Here is a 16,158-nt window from a genome sequence, read left to right as displayed (position 1 = left end):
AGTACTTATCTGTTATCTACTGTGTATCCTGTGCTTGAATGGCTGCCCCCATGGCTACACAGCAGCTTGTTTATATAAACTATAGTAGTACTTATCTGTTATCTACTGTGTATCCTGTGCTTGAATGGCTGCCCCCATGGCTACACAGCAGCTTGTTTATATAAACTATAGTAGTACTTATCTGTTATCTACTGTGTATCCTGTGCTTGAATGGCTGCCCCCATGGCTACACAGCAGCTTGTTTATATAAACTATAGTAGTACTTATCTGTTATCTACTGTGTATCCTGTGCTTGAATGGCTGCCCCCATGGCTACACAGCAGCTTGTTTATATAAACTATAGTAGTACTTATCTGTTATCGACTGTGTATCCTGTGCTTGAATAGCTGCCCCCATGGCTACACAGCAGCTTGTTTATATAAACTATAGTAGTACTTATCTGTTATCTACTGTGTATCCTGTGCTTGAATGGCTGCCCCCATGGCTACACAGCAGCTTGTTTATATAAACTATAGTAGTACTTATCTGTTATCTACTGTGTATCCTGTGCTTGAATGGCTGCCCCCATGGCTACACAGCAGCTTGTTTATATAAACTATAGTAGTACTTATCTGTTATCTACTGTGTATCCTGTGCTTGAATGGCTGCCCCACGGCTACACAGCAGCTTATTTATATAAACTATAGTAGTGTTTCTGAAGCAAACAGCAGTTTTAACAGGGCAAGGCAACAATACATTATATTTTTATTACTTTAAAACACTTACATTTTTTGATGATCCCGTTCCTTTAAAGACGTTGTTCACCTCCTAACACTTTTTTCAGTTTGGTTGGTTTCAGATGTTTCACCAGAAAAATGACTTTTTACAAACACTTTCTATTCTCTTTTTGTGACCCTTTTTCCAATATTAAAGTGTAAAGTACCATTTCTAGCCTTCTAAAGCAGCTCTGGGGTCGCCGACCCTGTAAACTGTTCTAAATTGATACATTTAGTTGATCCATTTCTTATCTTTGTCCCTGCTGAGCAAAATTCCAGAATTTAATTAGACAGCTGTTAGAATTGATACAATAGTTGCTAATACTCCAGAGATGCTGCTGAGAAATGGATCAACTAAATGTTGTAGAATTGTAACAGTTCAGAATCTGCACCTGAATTACTGAGCTGCCAGACTCAAACACCAGAGACACGAACATTCAATTAGATTTTGGAAAAACTGTAAAAAATGGAAAATAATTGAAAAAAGTCTTTATTTCTGGGGAACGATCTGAAAACAATTGAACTAAAAAAAGTGTTTGGAAGGTGAACAACCCCTTTAAGGAACTTAAAGGAGAACTAAACCCTAAAAATGAACATGGCTAACAATAGCATATTTTATATAGTGAACTTATTTCATGAGGCTAAAGTTTGAGCTTGTCAATAGCAGCAATGATCCAGGACTTCAAACTTGTCACAGGGGGTCACCATCTTGGAAAGTGTCTGTGACACTCACATGCTCAGTGGGCTCTGATTGGCTGTTGAGAAGCTAAGCTTAGGGCTCGTCACTAATTATCCAGCAGAAAATGAGCTTCCCCTGTAATATAAGCTGATGCTACAGGTTTGCTGATTATTAAATTCTGATGCTAATTGCACTGGTTTCTGTGCTGCCATGTAGTAATTATCTGTATTAATTACTAATCAGCCTTATATTGTGACATTTCTATTCTATGTGTACTGTATATTGTGAGTGGGTCCCTAAGCTCAGTAAGTGACAGCAGCACAGAGCATGTGCAGTGAATCAGCAGAAAAGAAGATGGGGAGCTACTGGGGCATCTTTGGAGACACAGATCTTTACTGCTAAAGGGCTGTGGTTGCCTTGGGCTGGTACAGAAGCACAAAACATCATGTACAACATTTCTACCTACTTCTTTAGTTAAGCTTTAGTTCTCCTTTAAGCTTTATGTATTCTTATATTAATGTGGCTCATAACAGCAGTGTCCAAAGCACCATCCTGCACAAGGACAGTAGGATCTCGGAATCCTCGTTTGGTTTTGCGTTCTTGTAATGATAGTTTTACAACCACAATAAAAGATGATATAAGACACATCTGGCCCGACAGCCTGTGAAAAGGGAAACCAAACGACACTGGAGCAGGAACTGATACAGGGAAGAGCAGTGTATATTGGAGAACACTGTGGAAACCTGAAAGAATGTTTCGTTAATGGGAAACACTAATGAGAGTTCAAAGTGAAAACCGCCTCTGATCCTGAGTAGCACAGAACAACCCTCCTCTGCACTGGCGCCCTCCTCTGTCCGTGTCCAGTTATTAACCCTTCTCACAACAAGATAGTTTGGGCATGCATATGCATTCCACTAAACTGGCACCCTCCTCTGCACTGGTGCACTCCTCTACACTACTCTGCACTGGCGCCGTCCTCTGCACTACTCTGCACTGGCGCCCGCCTCTGCAATGGCGCACTCCTCTACACTGGCGCACTCCTCTACACTGGAGCCCACCTCTGCGCTGGCGCACTCCTCTACTCTGCACTGGCGCACTCCTCTGCGCTGGCGCATTCCTCTGTCCGTGTCCAGTTATTAACCCTTCTCACAAGATAGTTTGGGCATGCATATGCATTCCACTAAACTGGCACCCTCCTCTGCACTGGCACATTCCTCTACACTACTCTGCACTGGCGCCCGCCTCTGCACTGGTTGCCCACCTCTGCAATGGCGCACTCCTCTACACTGGCGCACTCCTCTACACTACTTTGCACTGGCACTCCCCTCTGCACTGGCACATTCATCTATACTGGTGCTCCCGGAAAAGTATGCACATTTAATATTGAATATAAAAGCCACACAGACACTGCTTTTAACTCTTACAGGATTGTAGCAAGGAAAAGACTAACAATATATCCCAAGCCCCATAGCACAGACGGCAAGCACACGCCTAAGTGCCACAGAGTGATTGAGCGAGAGATAGTGGCAGGTCTGTACATGAAATTCTTTTACACCAGGAAACAGACCAGCTTGGTGAGAGCTGCAGGAGCAACTACACGTCACATACACTTCTGTGTTATCAGAAACCCTGCCCTATGCAGCAGCAACTGAGGGAGAACATATTGCTCTATGGCAAATAAATAGGCTCCATTCCTTATCCTGGTGGCAGGGTACAACCTTTTCAACCTGTTATTGCCTCGCTGCCAAAAAGAGACTGTAAGCTCTGCAGTACAGGGCTGTGACATTCCAATATAATGAGAGTACAGAGGTAGGTAGTGATAACTATATTACTGAATGACAACTGCTGCTCCATGAGTCTCCCCCCACCCTACAACCCAAACCCCACAAACGACTTTAGAAGGATTCCTTGCAAAGAGGATCTGCAGAATATTTGCATTTTAGGGCAGCTAAGTGAGCAATAGCTTTCTGAGCCACAACAGCATCAGCAAGGCAGGGGTGAATACCATGTTAGTCTAGAAAGGGGCATGTGCAAGCCTTTGGATTCCAACCTGGTGAGTTGGAAACTGAACTAGCAGTTATTGTTGAACCATGTGTCTTAACTGCCCAGTAAGTCTTAGAATATCTCATTTGTCACAGTCGGATACATTAGTTGCTGGCAGAACCAGCGCCTACATGTTGATGAGCTACTGAGCAATTACTGCTATTTAATATACGAGCCTCACTTCTCATCCAGCGCAGCAGTCTCACTAATTGCCACTTACACAACTGACTGATTTGTGACACTGGGTTGCCAGGAACAGGTTTTCTATAGAATTGACAGTGAGGGTGAGTAGAGGCAAGGGGAAAGCAACAGAGAAGGGAGGGGATTGGGGGAGCTTTAGCGGGTAGAAGTAGAAGAAAGAATTGAGCAGAAAGAAGCCATATTGGCAGAGAGAGAACAGCAATGGTTACAGGAGAGTAGGCAATGAAAGAGTTAACTGTATATGTGGGTATAAACTATAGGGGAGTAAAAAAAGAGAAGGCAATTAAAGAGTTAATATTATGGCCTAGATTCATAGGGGGAGCAAGAGAAGGAATAAAGAATAAGTCGAGGTAGAAGGCAATAAAGAGTGAGGAGGGGCAAAGGGTGTAAAGGGGAAGAAAAGCTGAGGAGGGGGAGGGGGGCAGAGGTAAAGAGGGAGGAAGAATGAGGAGGGGTAAAAGAAGGAAAAAGAATATGGAGGGGTAGGTGGGCAGAGGGGAAAAGAAAGAAAGAATGAGGAGGGGGAGGTGAACAGAGGCAAAGGGGGTGAAGAGAGATGGGGGTTAATTGGGCAGACTGAAAGGGGACAATAGGGAATAAAGGCTGATTTGGGGGAGGCACTGGCAGAGGCAGAGGCAAAGGGGGATAAAGAGTTCGAGAAGTAAGTGGGTAGAGGAAAAGAAAGAGGTAAGTGGGTAGAGGAAAGGGGGGCACTGGGGAAGGATGAGGAGGGTTCAGTGCAGTTGGGCAGAGGCACAAGGGGAGGGAATAGGAGAGAGAGGGGGAGAAAGAATAAAATGGTTGTTGGTGTGAGGAGGGGTCGGAGGAGGGGTCGGTGCAGCAGAGTCAAACAGACGGGGTAGAAAGGGAAGAGGCACTTGTGTCTCACCTTTAGGGGGTCAGGCTCCGGCGCTAGTCCTGCATCCCACTTCCTGTCTCTCCCAACCTGACGTCACCGGATCACGTGATTATCCCATTCGCTGATTCCTGCAGGAGAGCGGCCGGTCACGTGACGCGGTGAGTGTATCTCTCTCTGTGCGATATATTCCATTCTCCTCCGTGTCACGGGCGGAACCGAGTGCCGAATCCCGCCCTAATCCTTCCACTCGCGACTACAATCCCACTCACCTTTTCTGCAATGTCACGGGCTCCTTGATCCCCAACGGCGGCCTTAGTGGCAGTGCATGCTGGGAGTTGTAGTTCCGCACAACTGAATTCCGATTGTCCTGCCCTCTGGCGTTCTCTTGCCTCTCTATAATCGCCCTGTTTTGGGGTTAGTTTTGTATTTGTCCCAGGAGTTTCAACTGACCAATGGCAGGATGCTATTTCACTTCACAGGCCAATTCCAACAGAGTCGCCGACCCTTTACATCTCCCCAGGTATAATAAAGAAAACTACACCAAGAAAACGTTTGTCTTATGGAGTAAAGAGGATTTTAGTATGTGTATAGAAAGGGGTTCTTGCAACACAGGGCAGTCAAGCCCTAGGAATTAATTCATTGCTGGGGGTGGCTGCTTGCTGGATACATCACAAACGTTTAAATAGGTTGTTCACCTTTAAATTACCTTTTAGTATGATGCAAAAAGGGATATTCTGAGACAATTTGCTATTGGTTTTCATTTTTTATTATCTGTGGTTTTTGAATGATTTAGCTTTTTATTCAGCAGCTCTTCAGTTTGCAATTTCAACAGTCTGGTTGCTAGGGTTCCAATCACCCTAGCAACCATGCATTGATCTGAATAAGAGACTGGAATATGAATAGGAGAGGCCTGAATAGAAAGAGGAGTAATAAAAAGTAGCAATAACAATAAAGGTGTTGCCTTATAGAACATTTGTTTTTTAGATGGGGTCAGTGACCCCCACTTAAAAACCTGGAAACAGTCAGAAGAAAATGGCAAATAATTAAAAAAAAAAAAAAAACAATACAAAATTAAATAATGAAGACCAATTGAAAAGCTGCTTAGAATTAGCAGCTCCCTAACATGCTAAAAGCTGACTTAAAGGTGAACCACCCCTTTAACTTGTCAGACTTGTGTCTTTTTTTTCAGCCTCATTTACTGAAATGACTTTTTTGATAGTCAGAATGAGACCAGATATGAACTAGTTGGTATCAGTGGGGGCAGCGGACACCAACCATGGATTTTACTCCTTAGTCATTTCCTGAATTAGCTCCATGTGAAACCACTGCACATTCCAATGGCTCCTGTCAGACATTATTTATAAATGTACCGAGAAATGCACCAGCCAGCGATTAGGAAGTATCAGCCAGTATATTAGGTTATACCAGAGTTTTGTTAGCCCAGTATATAGGGTTTATATGAGTTAAAAGGAAAGCCAGGACTGTTAGGGGTAGCTTAGTATATAGTGTTGTTACCTGGGATATAAGAGCAACTGAGCAACGGTTTGGGTTGACCCAGTATATAGGGTTCCTACTCAAGATACAAGAGCAGTCACTTCTGTTTGGGTTGACCCAGTATATAGGGTTCCTACTCAAGATACAAGAGCAGTCACTTCTGTTTGGGTTGACCCAGTATATAGGGTTCCTACTCAAGATATAAGAGCAGCCACTTCTGTTTGGGTTGACCCAGTATATAGGGTTCCTACTCAAGATATAAGAGCAGCCACTTCTGTTTGGGTTGACCCAGTATATAGGGTTCCTACTCAAGATATAAGAGCAGCCACTTCTGTTTGGGTTGACCCAGTATATAGGGTTCCTACTCAAGATATAAGAGCAGCCACTTCTGTTTGGGTTGACCAATTATATAGGGTTCCTACTCAAGATATAAGAGCAGCCACTTCTGTTTGGGTTGACCCAGTATATAGGGTTCCTACTCAAGATATAAGAGCAGCCACTTCTGTTTGGGTTGACCAATTATATAGGGTTCCTACTCAAGATATAAGAGCAGCCACTTCTGTTTGGGTTGACCCAGTATATAGGGTTCCTACTCAAGATATAAGAGCAGCCACTTCTGTTTGGGTTGACCAATTATATAGGGTTCCTACTCAAGATATAAGAGCAGCCACTTCTGTTTGGGTTGACCCAGTATATAGGGTTCCTACTCAAGATATAAGAGCAGCCACTTCTGTTTGGGTTGACCCAGTATATAGGGTTCCTACTCAAGATATAAGAGCAGCCACTTCTGTTTGGGTTGACCCATTATATAGGGTCCCTACCAGAGATACAAAAGCAACCAGTTCTGTTAGGGTTGACCCAGTATATAGGGTTCTTACATTATTTGTTCTGTTAGTGTGGACAACACAGACGAGATTTCACAGCCAGTTTAAATCACATTTGCATTTAATGATTTCCAGCTTTTTATTGGCAGTGGAAAATGCTTCAGTATTTTATTGAAAGAAAGCAATAAATAATACTGTGATAAAAATAGTCCAAAAGTTACATATAGACTGTACATACGTTGTTACATAATCAGCAATTACACAAAAAAAAAAAAAACAGGATAAGAAAATGTAACAATGAATCCAATTTATACACAACAAATAAAAGTTTCAACATAAAGAGACGAGGCTGGTAATAAATAATATATCCTGATCAGAACAGATTGATTTCTAATATTTCTCATTGACGTCCTTTACGGAGTTCTGATTGGTTTAACACATGTACGAAAAAAGCGAACAGGCAGAAAAAAAACAAAGCGAAAAGGAAAAAATCGTAAGGCCTTTTGTAAATCAGGATGCGTCGGTGACATTGTGGAACAGCTGAGCGACGAGCTGCCGATTGGTCCTTAAGGGCTAGTCCACACGGGGAGATAGCCCTGCGTTTGCGGTCGCGGCGACAAAGCGCCGCGCCAGTCGCCGCGACCGGCGCAGGCGACAGTTTTGTATGGGCGCCTATGTAAAAACGCCTGTGCTAACCACACGAGGCGATGCGCTTTTCAACAGTCGCCTGAAAAAGCCTGGCGAGGCATTTTCAGGCGACTGTTGAAAAGCGCATCGCCTCGTGTGGTTAGCACAGGCGTTTTTACATAGGCGCCCATACAAAACTGTCGCCTGCGCCGGTCGCGGCGACTGGCGCGGCGCTTTGTCGCCGCGACCGCAAACGCAAGGCTATCTCCCCGTGTGGAATAGCCCTAAAACTCCTAACCTACCGCAAAGGCCGCGACATACAGACTTGGTACCACAGCCGGGGGGAGGGGTGGTCGTAGCAGGTTTTACTGATATGGAGTCACCACTTCCATAAAATTCTTCAATTATGGATTTTTTGGAATAGTATAACACCCCCAATTTGAAGTGACACGGATTCCTTTGCAGTAATATTGTCAGCATGCTACAAAACACTGCTCGTGCTGTTATTAAAGGAATACTGTCATGGGAAAAAAATTTTTTTTCAAAATGAATCAGTTAATAGTGCTACTCCAGCAGAATTCTGCACTGAAATCCATTTCTCAAAAGAGCAAACAGATTTTTTTATATTCAATTTTGAAATCTGACATGGGGCTAGACATATTGTCAATTTCCCAGCTGCACCTGGTCATGTGACTTGTGCCTGCACTTTAGGAGAGAAATGCTTTCTGGCAGGCTGCTGTTTTTCCTTCTCAATGTAACTGAATGTGTCTCAGTGGGACATGGGTTTTTACTATTGAGTGTTGTTCTTAGATCTACCAGGCAGCTGTTATCTTGTGTTAGGGAGCTGCTATCTGCTTACCTTCCCACTGTTCTTATATTTTGGCTGCTGGGGGGGGGAAAGGAGGGGGTGATATCACTCCAACTTGCAGTACAGCAGTAAAGAGTGATTGAAGTTTATCAGAGCATCAGTCACATGACTTGGGGCAGCTGGGAAATTGACAATATGGCTAGCCCCATGATTTCAAAATTGAATATAAAAAAATCTGTTTGCTCTTTTGAGAAATGGATTTCAGTGCAGAATTCTGCTGGAGCAGCACTATTAACCGATTCCTTTTTAAAAAAAAAATTCCCATGACAGTATCCCTTTAAGGTGAATTAGAGCTCCTGAAAACTGCCACAATAGGGCCCCAAAGTCACATGACTTCCCCAAAGTCACGCTTTCCCATCTTTGAGTGGTTTGTTCTTAGTAAAGGCCTGTGATAGGCTGGAGAAACTTTACATTGCTACTCTAGCCAATCACAGCCTTGAAGCACTCCCAGCCCTGAGGACAGGGGCAAGCACAGAGTAAAGACTGTAAACTATGGAGTGAACAAAAACATGAGGGGGCTGATGTTAAACCTCTATTTCACAGGAAGAAAATCAATTGAATACATCTACATTCAAAACACAAAGTGGTCCTAAAAATACCTGGGGACCTGCTACCCTCATAGTTAGGGTCAGGCCCTTATCCAAAAGGATCTTCAGTTTTCCCTTGCACTGCCCTTAGCTGGGGTCGGCTCAGTACAGCAATTAGGACTTCACCATACAGTATATGCTCAGGCCTACTGGGGTACAGGGAATCCTTGGGTAAAATTGATGAAGATGATGGAGTTGGTGAACCCCTGGAGTTCAAGATTAGCATTTAAAGTCAATCAGGGGTGCCTAACAAAATTGTTTTGGGTTAGGGGCCCTTATCCAAAGGGATCTTCAGTTTTCCCAGGGTTCCCTTGCACTGCCCTTAGCTGGGGTCGGCTCAGTACAGCAATTAGGACTTTACCATACTGTATATAGGCCCACTGGGGTACAGGGAATCCTTGGGAAAACTGATGAACATGTTGGAGCGTTTATAGTCACTCAGGGTTTCCTAACAAAGTGTTTAGTGTTGAGTTGGGGCCCTTATCCAAAATGATCTTCAGTTTTCCCAGGGTTCCCCTGCACTGCCTTTGGCTGGGGTTGGCTTAATACAACTAACAGGACTTCGCCATACTGTATATGCTCAATCCCACTGGGCTACAGGGAATCCTTGGCTAAAATTGATGAAGAAGATGGAGTTGGTGAACTCCTGGGGTTCAAGATTAGCGTTTACAGTCACTCAGGGGTTCCTAACAAATTGTTTAGGGTCAGGGTGGGGGCTCTTATCCAAAAGGATCTTCAGTTTTCCCAGGGTTCCCTTGCACTGCCCTTAGCTGGGGTCGGCTCAGTACAGCAATTAGAACTTTGTATACACTGTATATAGGCCCACGGGGGTACAGGGAATCATTGGGAAAACTGATGAAGATGTTGAAGGAGTTGGTGATTAGTGATTAGAGTGCCTAACAAATTGTCACCCTCCCAATAAACTGTCATTTTAACAGCAAAGCTAGCAGTAGACAATATATTGTAGCATGAGGACAAAGCCATATTACCCTAAATAGCAGAATCCCAAACAATTCATAAATGATGTGGACATGCACAAGAATTTAGATCTATGGCACGTGGGCCGTTTCTGACACCACCTGTTACGACTTGCCACAGCAAACGCTCTGCTTGTGGCTCCCCCTAGTGGTGACTGCGCATAAAAGCCCACAGCAGCTCCGCGTCCCATAAACCTAATAAGTGATTAACTGGCTTCGGACTCTATAAAAAAAAAATCTCAGAGTTGAGTTAAAAAGCTGGGGATCTTTGTACCAGGTAATACCTTTAAATTTACAATAGAACATTTCTCAATCTAATAAGACTGTACAAATATATTTATTTTTTATTAAAAAAAAAACAAAAAAAAAACTTTTTTTTTGCTCGGGTTCAATACGAAATATATCCATTAATTACAATACTAGAATCATTTACAAAGCACTGATGGCCGTCAGGGACTCGGTGGGGTGGAGCTACAGTACATTCCAAAGGGGAGGAGTAAGTAAAAAAAAAAAAACCACACACACGGATACAGGGGAGTCATTGGTAGGTGGAAAAATGAGGAGGTACAGAAATATAACAAACAGTAGACTCTAAAATCTTTACCCTAACTAAGATTTTAATCGCTAATTAAAAACTCTGTATTAAAATATCTCAAAGTGTCTGAACAGTTTGTTTCGTTTATTTTATATATATATATATATATATATATATATATATATATATATATATATATATATATATATATATATATATATATATATATATATATATATATATATATATATATATATATATATATATATATATTTTTTTTTTTTTTTTTTTTTTGTAGTGAGATCTCTCCCGGGTCTGGAAATGTAAAATCACGTCATGTTCCAACGTTGCATAATCATCTGTAGAAGTAGTGTGGGTAAACTGCAAGGGAAAGGGAGACCTGTTAGATATAGGCGAGGGCATGCACGGGTGCTGTGGTTCTACCCGGCTCAACCCAATTGCAGTTTCGGTGCTGAGTTGCTGGTTTTACATTGTGAAGGTACAGAGAGTTGCAGTCGCTTTATGACACCTTAAACACCACTTTGTGAGTGTCATGGAAATGAATAATGCAGCCCAAATAACTACTACTATAGTTTATATGAACAAGCTGCTGTGTAGCCATGGGGGCAGCCATTCAAGCACAAGATACACAGTAGATAACAGATAAGTACTACTATAGTTTATATAAACAAGCTGCTGTGTAGCCATGGGGGCAGCCATTCAAGCACAGGATACACAGTAGATAACAGATAAGTACTACTACAGTTTATATGAACAAGCTGCTGTGTAGCCATGGGGGCAGCCATTCAAGCACAAGATACACAGTAGATAACAGATAAGTACTACTATAGTTTATATAAACAAGCTGCTGTGTAGCCATGGGGGCAGCCATTCAAGCACAGGATACACAGTAGATAACAGATAAGTACTACTATAGTTTATATAAACAAGTTGCTGTGTAGCCACGGGGACAGTCATTCAAGCACAGGATACACAGTAGATAACAGATAAGTACTACTATAGTTTATATAAACAAGCTGCTGTGTAGCCATGGGGGCAGCCATTCAAGCACAGGATACACAGTAGGTAACAGATAAGTACTACTACAGTTTATATGAACAAGCTGCTGTGTAGCCATGGGGGCAGTCATTCAAGCACAGGATACACAGTAGATAACAGATAAGTACTACTATAGTTTATATGAACAAGCTGCTGTGTAGCCATGGGGGCAGCCATTCAAGCACAGGATACACAGTAGATAACAGATAAGTACTACTATAGTTGATATAAACAAGCTGCTGTGTAGCCATGGGGGCAGATACACAGTAGATAACAGATAAGTACTACTATAGTTTATATAAACAAGCTGCTGTGTAGCCATGGGGGCAGCCATTCAAGCACAGGATACACAGTAGATAACAGATAAGTACTACTATAGTTTATATAAACAAGCTGCTGTGTAGCCATGGGGCAGCCATTCAAGCACAGGATACACAGTAGATAACAGATAAGTACTACTATAGTTTATATAAACAAGCTGCTGTGTAGTCATGGGGACAGCCATTCAAGCACAGGAAACCTAGCAGATAAGCTAGTTAGAATCCCATTGTATACTACAGAGCTGACCTGTATCCTGTGCTTGAATGGCTGCCCCTTGGCTATACAGCAGTCTTTATATATAAATTACAGTTGTGTTTCTGATCATTTAATTTTTTTGGTGTTGGTGTTCCTTTAAGCAAAAATCTAAAGGTGATCTCCACCCAAAAACATTTTATTCCATAACAAAGGCAGATAGAATTCCAGACATGTTTATAACATATAACAAAAACAACCAGTGGTTTTAGCGTTTTTGTAAATGTAACAAATGGAAATCCCCCTTCTGGTTGTGACTTTTGAAACAATGTAGCAGAGTTCTGTTCCCCAGCTGGTGTCTGATACATTGTTCCAGCCAGATGAATACTGGTTGCAATAGCCATAACATTTTCAAATAACTTTTAAAGGGGTGGTTCACCTTTGAGTAAACTTCTTGTATACTATAGAATGGGCAATTCTGGGCAAGTTTTTAATTGGTGTTCATTTTTTCTTTTTTAAAGTTTTTGAATTATTTACTCTCTTCTTCTGATTCTTTCCAGATTTAAATTGGGGGTCACAGACCCCACCTAAAACAACAAATGCTCTGTAAGGCTACAAATGTATTGTTATTGCTACTTTTATTACTCCTCTTTCTACTCAGGCCTCTCCTATTCATAGTCCAGTCTCTTATTCAAATCAGTGCAGGTTAGAGTCTTGCGCGGGTCCATTTTTTGGAATCCGGACCCGCATTCTTACTTGCTACCCGACCCGCAAGTACCTTATCCGCAACCCGGACCTGCTGACCATCAAGAAATCAGGAAGTGCTGTCATTGTAAACCAGAAGTGACATCATCAGAAGTAGACATGATCAGAAAAAAGGAGTAAAACTCACCCGCGGCCCGACCTGTAACCGCAAACCTGCAGAACCACTGACCCGCGTCTATACACCCACCCGGAACTTCAACCCGCAGGTTTTTGTGGGTAAAACGCGGGTACCCGGCCCGCTGCAGGACTCAGGTTTCCTAGGGTAATTTGGACCCTAGCAACCAGATGGCTGAAATTACAAACTGGAGAACTGCTGAATAAAAAGCATAATAACTCAAAAACCATAAATAATAAAAAATGAAAACCAATTGCAAATTGTCTCAGAATATCCCTCTCTACATCATACTAGGAGTTAATTTAAAGGTGAACAACCCTTTTAAAACCTCAGTTAGAGAGTGTCTCACTGAACGCAGTGTGATTGGACTGTAATGCGTCAGGGAAGCAGAATCGATTTGTAGCTGCTCAGTGCAAGTGTTCACTTACCAACAGACATCGTTAGCAGGAATACGTCCTAACCGTGGCGGAATCCAGTCTTTGTATTCCAGACACATTGCCTATCAACAACCACAGGAGACATGCAGAACACGGCATGCAATTAGTCATCAGTTACTTGCCGTACAATTCCAAGCAATTAAACACACAAGAGGCAATGGTGCTTCTTAATATAGAAGACATATGTTATACAGAACTCAAAAACTCTCTCGGGAATGGAAATCTCCCGTGATCGGGGGGGGGGAATCCATGTCAGTTATTTTTGGTTAACCAGCTCATTGCGGCTTGTTGGGAGGTTCCCTAGGGTCAGCTTCCTAGTGCACACGTTTTACAGACTTCTAAAACAGGCATCAAGAATTTGCAGTGAAGCTAAATGATCATAGGTGTTAGATACCTATAAAAGCAATGGGCTACTGTACATTACATGCCCCTCTTCCTTTGCAATAGGCTAACATAGATGCATCTTACACATCCAAGGTGCCAGGAACCCCCCAGTTAAAGGAGAAGGAAAGCTACCGAAGCAGTTTATTGCCAATAGATTAACCACAATAGTGCAAGCTATAACACTATATTTATTCTGCAGAATGCTTAAGGGCAGAGACAGGTGGAGATTCAGTCACCTGGCAACAAATCGGCTCTTCTTTGGGCTACTGATCTCCCCAAACTGCCTTCCCCGCCGGCTAGAATATAAATCGCCAGCGGGATGTCACTCGGAGTGCTTCGTCTATCGAAGTCGCCCAAAGTTGCCTCATGAGGAAACTTCAGGCGACTTCAGAAAACGAAGCACTCCGAGTGACATCCTGCTGGAGATTTACATTCTAGCCAGTGGGAAGGCATTGCGGGGAGATTAGTCGCCCGAAGGAGAGGCGATTTGTCGCTGGGCGTTTAATCTCCCTGAATCTCCAAGTGTATCTCTGCACTTACCATACCTGAGTAAACAGCTCTAGAAACTCTGTTTGTTTAGAATAGCAGCTGCCATATTAACTTGGTGTGAAATCACTTTTGCGCGAGTCTCTCCCTGCTCACTCATAGCTCAGGGCTCAGATTACAGCAGAGAAGGGAGGGAGAGAGAGAGGAGCAAACTGAGCATGCTCAAGCCCTAGCCCTGGAGGTTTAAGCTGAAAACAGGAAGTCTGATACAGAAGCCCATGAGTACACAATAGAAGGAAAGAAATGTGGTGTTTCTTTTGACAGAGGACTCAGAGCAGCATTACTTTGAGGGTTTACTGGTGTATTTATATAGACCTTTCTGATAAAGCTTACTTAGTTTTAGCCTTTCCTTCTCCTTTAAGGCAGGGACCCAACTTCACCTGTCCAGTTTTCAATCTGAAAAGCTCTACATTGAAGTATAATTCAAAAGGAGAATTAAACCCTAAAAAGGAATATCGCTAATAACGTCATTATATATACTGAAGTTATTGCACCAGCCTATAGGTTCAGCATCTTTCTAGGAGCAATGATCCAAGCCTTTAAAGTCGTCACAAAAGCTCCCCATCTTGGTTATTGTTAGAAGTGTCACTGGCACTGCACATGCTCAGTGGGCTCTGATTGGCTGTTGAGAAGCTAAACTTACGGCTCGTCACTAATTATCCAGCAGAAAATGAGCTTCCCTGGCTGTAATATAAGCTGATGCTACAGGTTTGCTGATTATTAAATTCTGATGCTAATTGCACTGGTTTCTGTGCTGCCATGTAGTAATTATCTGTATTAATTACTAATCAGCCTTATATTGTGACATTTCTATTCTATGTGTACTGTATATTGTGAGTGGGTCCCTGAGCTCAGTAAGTGGCAGCAGCACAGAGCATGTGCAGTGAATCAGCAGAAAAGAAGATGGGGAGCTACTGGGGCATCTTTGGAGACACAGATCGTTACTGCTAAAGGTCTGTGGTTGCCTGAGGCTGGTTCAGAAGCACAAAACATAATGTACAACATTTGTAGCATACTTTTATAGTTTTACTTTCCTTGTCCTTTAAGGTCAAACTAAGCCACCTCTTCACATGCCTCTGGTTTCCAATCGTCGCATTAAATATGGTCTCCAAGGAAGAGGTTAAACACACAGTCTGGACACCAAGTCAACAGAGCAGGCAAATCAACCAAACTGCTATTCATAACCGCATGCATCAGGACACGCATTAAGGGTTATGCCAAGGGGAGTGGGACGTACCATCCATCTGCATTTTCTTTGGCTGCATAGAAGGTGAAGACATTGAGGAGTTGACTCTGAAGTTGGCAGGGAGAGTCTCTGCGGAGCCAGCGCTCAAACCTCGAACATCCTTTGGTCGGAATTTCTTTCTCCATGATGGCGCTCGTCTAAAGCTTTTATCATCATCCTAAAGAAACGAACAGGAAATCGCTGAACGTCCCGAAAGATATGGTAAACTATGTATAAATAGAATATTATAGCCTACAAATAACTGTTGCAGCCAATAGACAGCGTTACAATAAATATGCCCCCAACTGTGACTTCTAAGGATAGGGCCACAAGGGGGACAAAATCAGCTAGGGGATCTATCACCAAAATGAATACAGCATACTGAAATAAGAAACTTTCTAAATACAGGTACAATCAATAAAAAATTCTGTATTTCTTAAATAATCAAGTTTATCTTCACTATTCCTCTCTCAGCATCAGTTTCTCTTCTTTCTGTCTTCATTCAAGAGTTGAGTGTCAGATGAAGGATCCAATATACCTTATAGGGGGGCTCCTTTTGCCTAGAAGATGTATTAGAGCTCACTCTATTAAAATCACCAGACATTGTGTCTCTCTACATGCAGAATTTGTGCAAAAGGCAGTTATTTTGTTAGATTTTGTTTGTA

General features: G+C 42.5%; 2 protein-coding genes across 12 annotated transcripts in view; both read right to left on the bottom strand.

Moving 5' to 3' along the window:
- The window catches only part of cttn.L (cortactin L homeolog), a gene marked incomplete in the record, with an annotated part of 32,628 nt that extends 28,011 nt beyond the window's left edge, over window positions 1–4,617 (bottom strand). Inside the window, 1 exon segment of the mRNA NM_001092402.1 lies at window positions 4,577–4,617.
- A 5,064-nt stretch (window positions 4,618–9,681) lies between these two features.
- ppfia1.L (protein tyrosine phosphatase, receptor type, f polypeptide (PTPRF), interacting protein (liprin), alpha 1 L homeolog) overlaps window positions 9,682–16,158 on the bottom strand; it is a 77,431-nt gene continuing 70,954 nt past the window's right edge. For all 11 annotated transcript variants that reach the window (XM_041589825.1, XM_041589823.1, XM_041589826.1 and 8 more), the window contains 3 exons: window positions 15,506–15,671; window positions 13,330–13,400; window positions 9,682–10,830 (listed from right to left, as the gene is read on the bottom strand). In XM_041589825.1, the coding sequence (XP_041445759.1) occupies window positions 13,342–13,400; window positions 15,506–15,671 (225 nt within the window). In that variant the 3' untranslated portion in view covers window positions 9,682–10,830; window positions 13,330–13,341. The remainder of the gene's footprint in view (window positions 10,831–13,329; window positions 13,401–15,505; window positions 15,672–16,158) is intronic.

This window comes from Xenopus laevis, chromosome 4L (genome assembly GCF_017654675.1).
Source record: "Xenopus laevis strain J_2021 chromosome 4L, Xenopus_laevis_v10.1, whole genome shotgun sequence".
Lineage (NCBI taxonomy): Eukaryota > Metazoa > Chordata > Amphibia > Anura > Pipidae > Xenopus > Xenopus laevis.
Note: the sequence above shows the minus strand (reverse complement) of the source record. Positions and strands in the feature narration are given on the sequence as shown.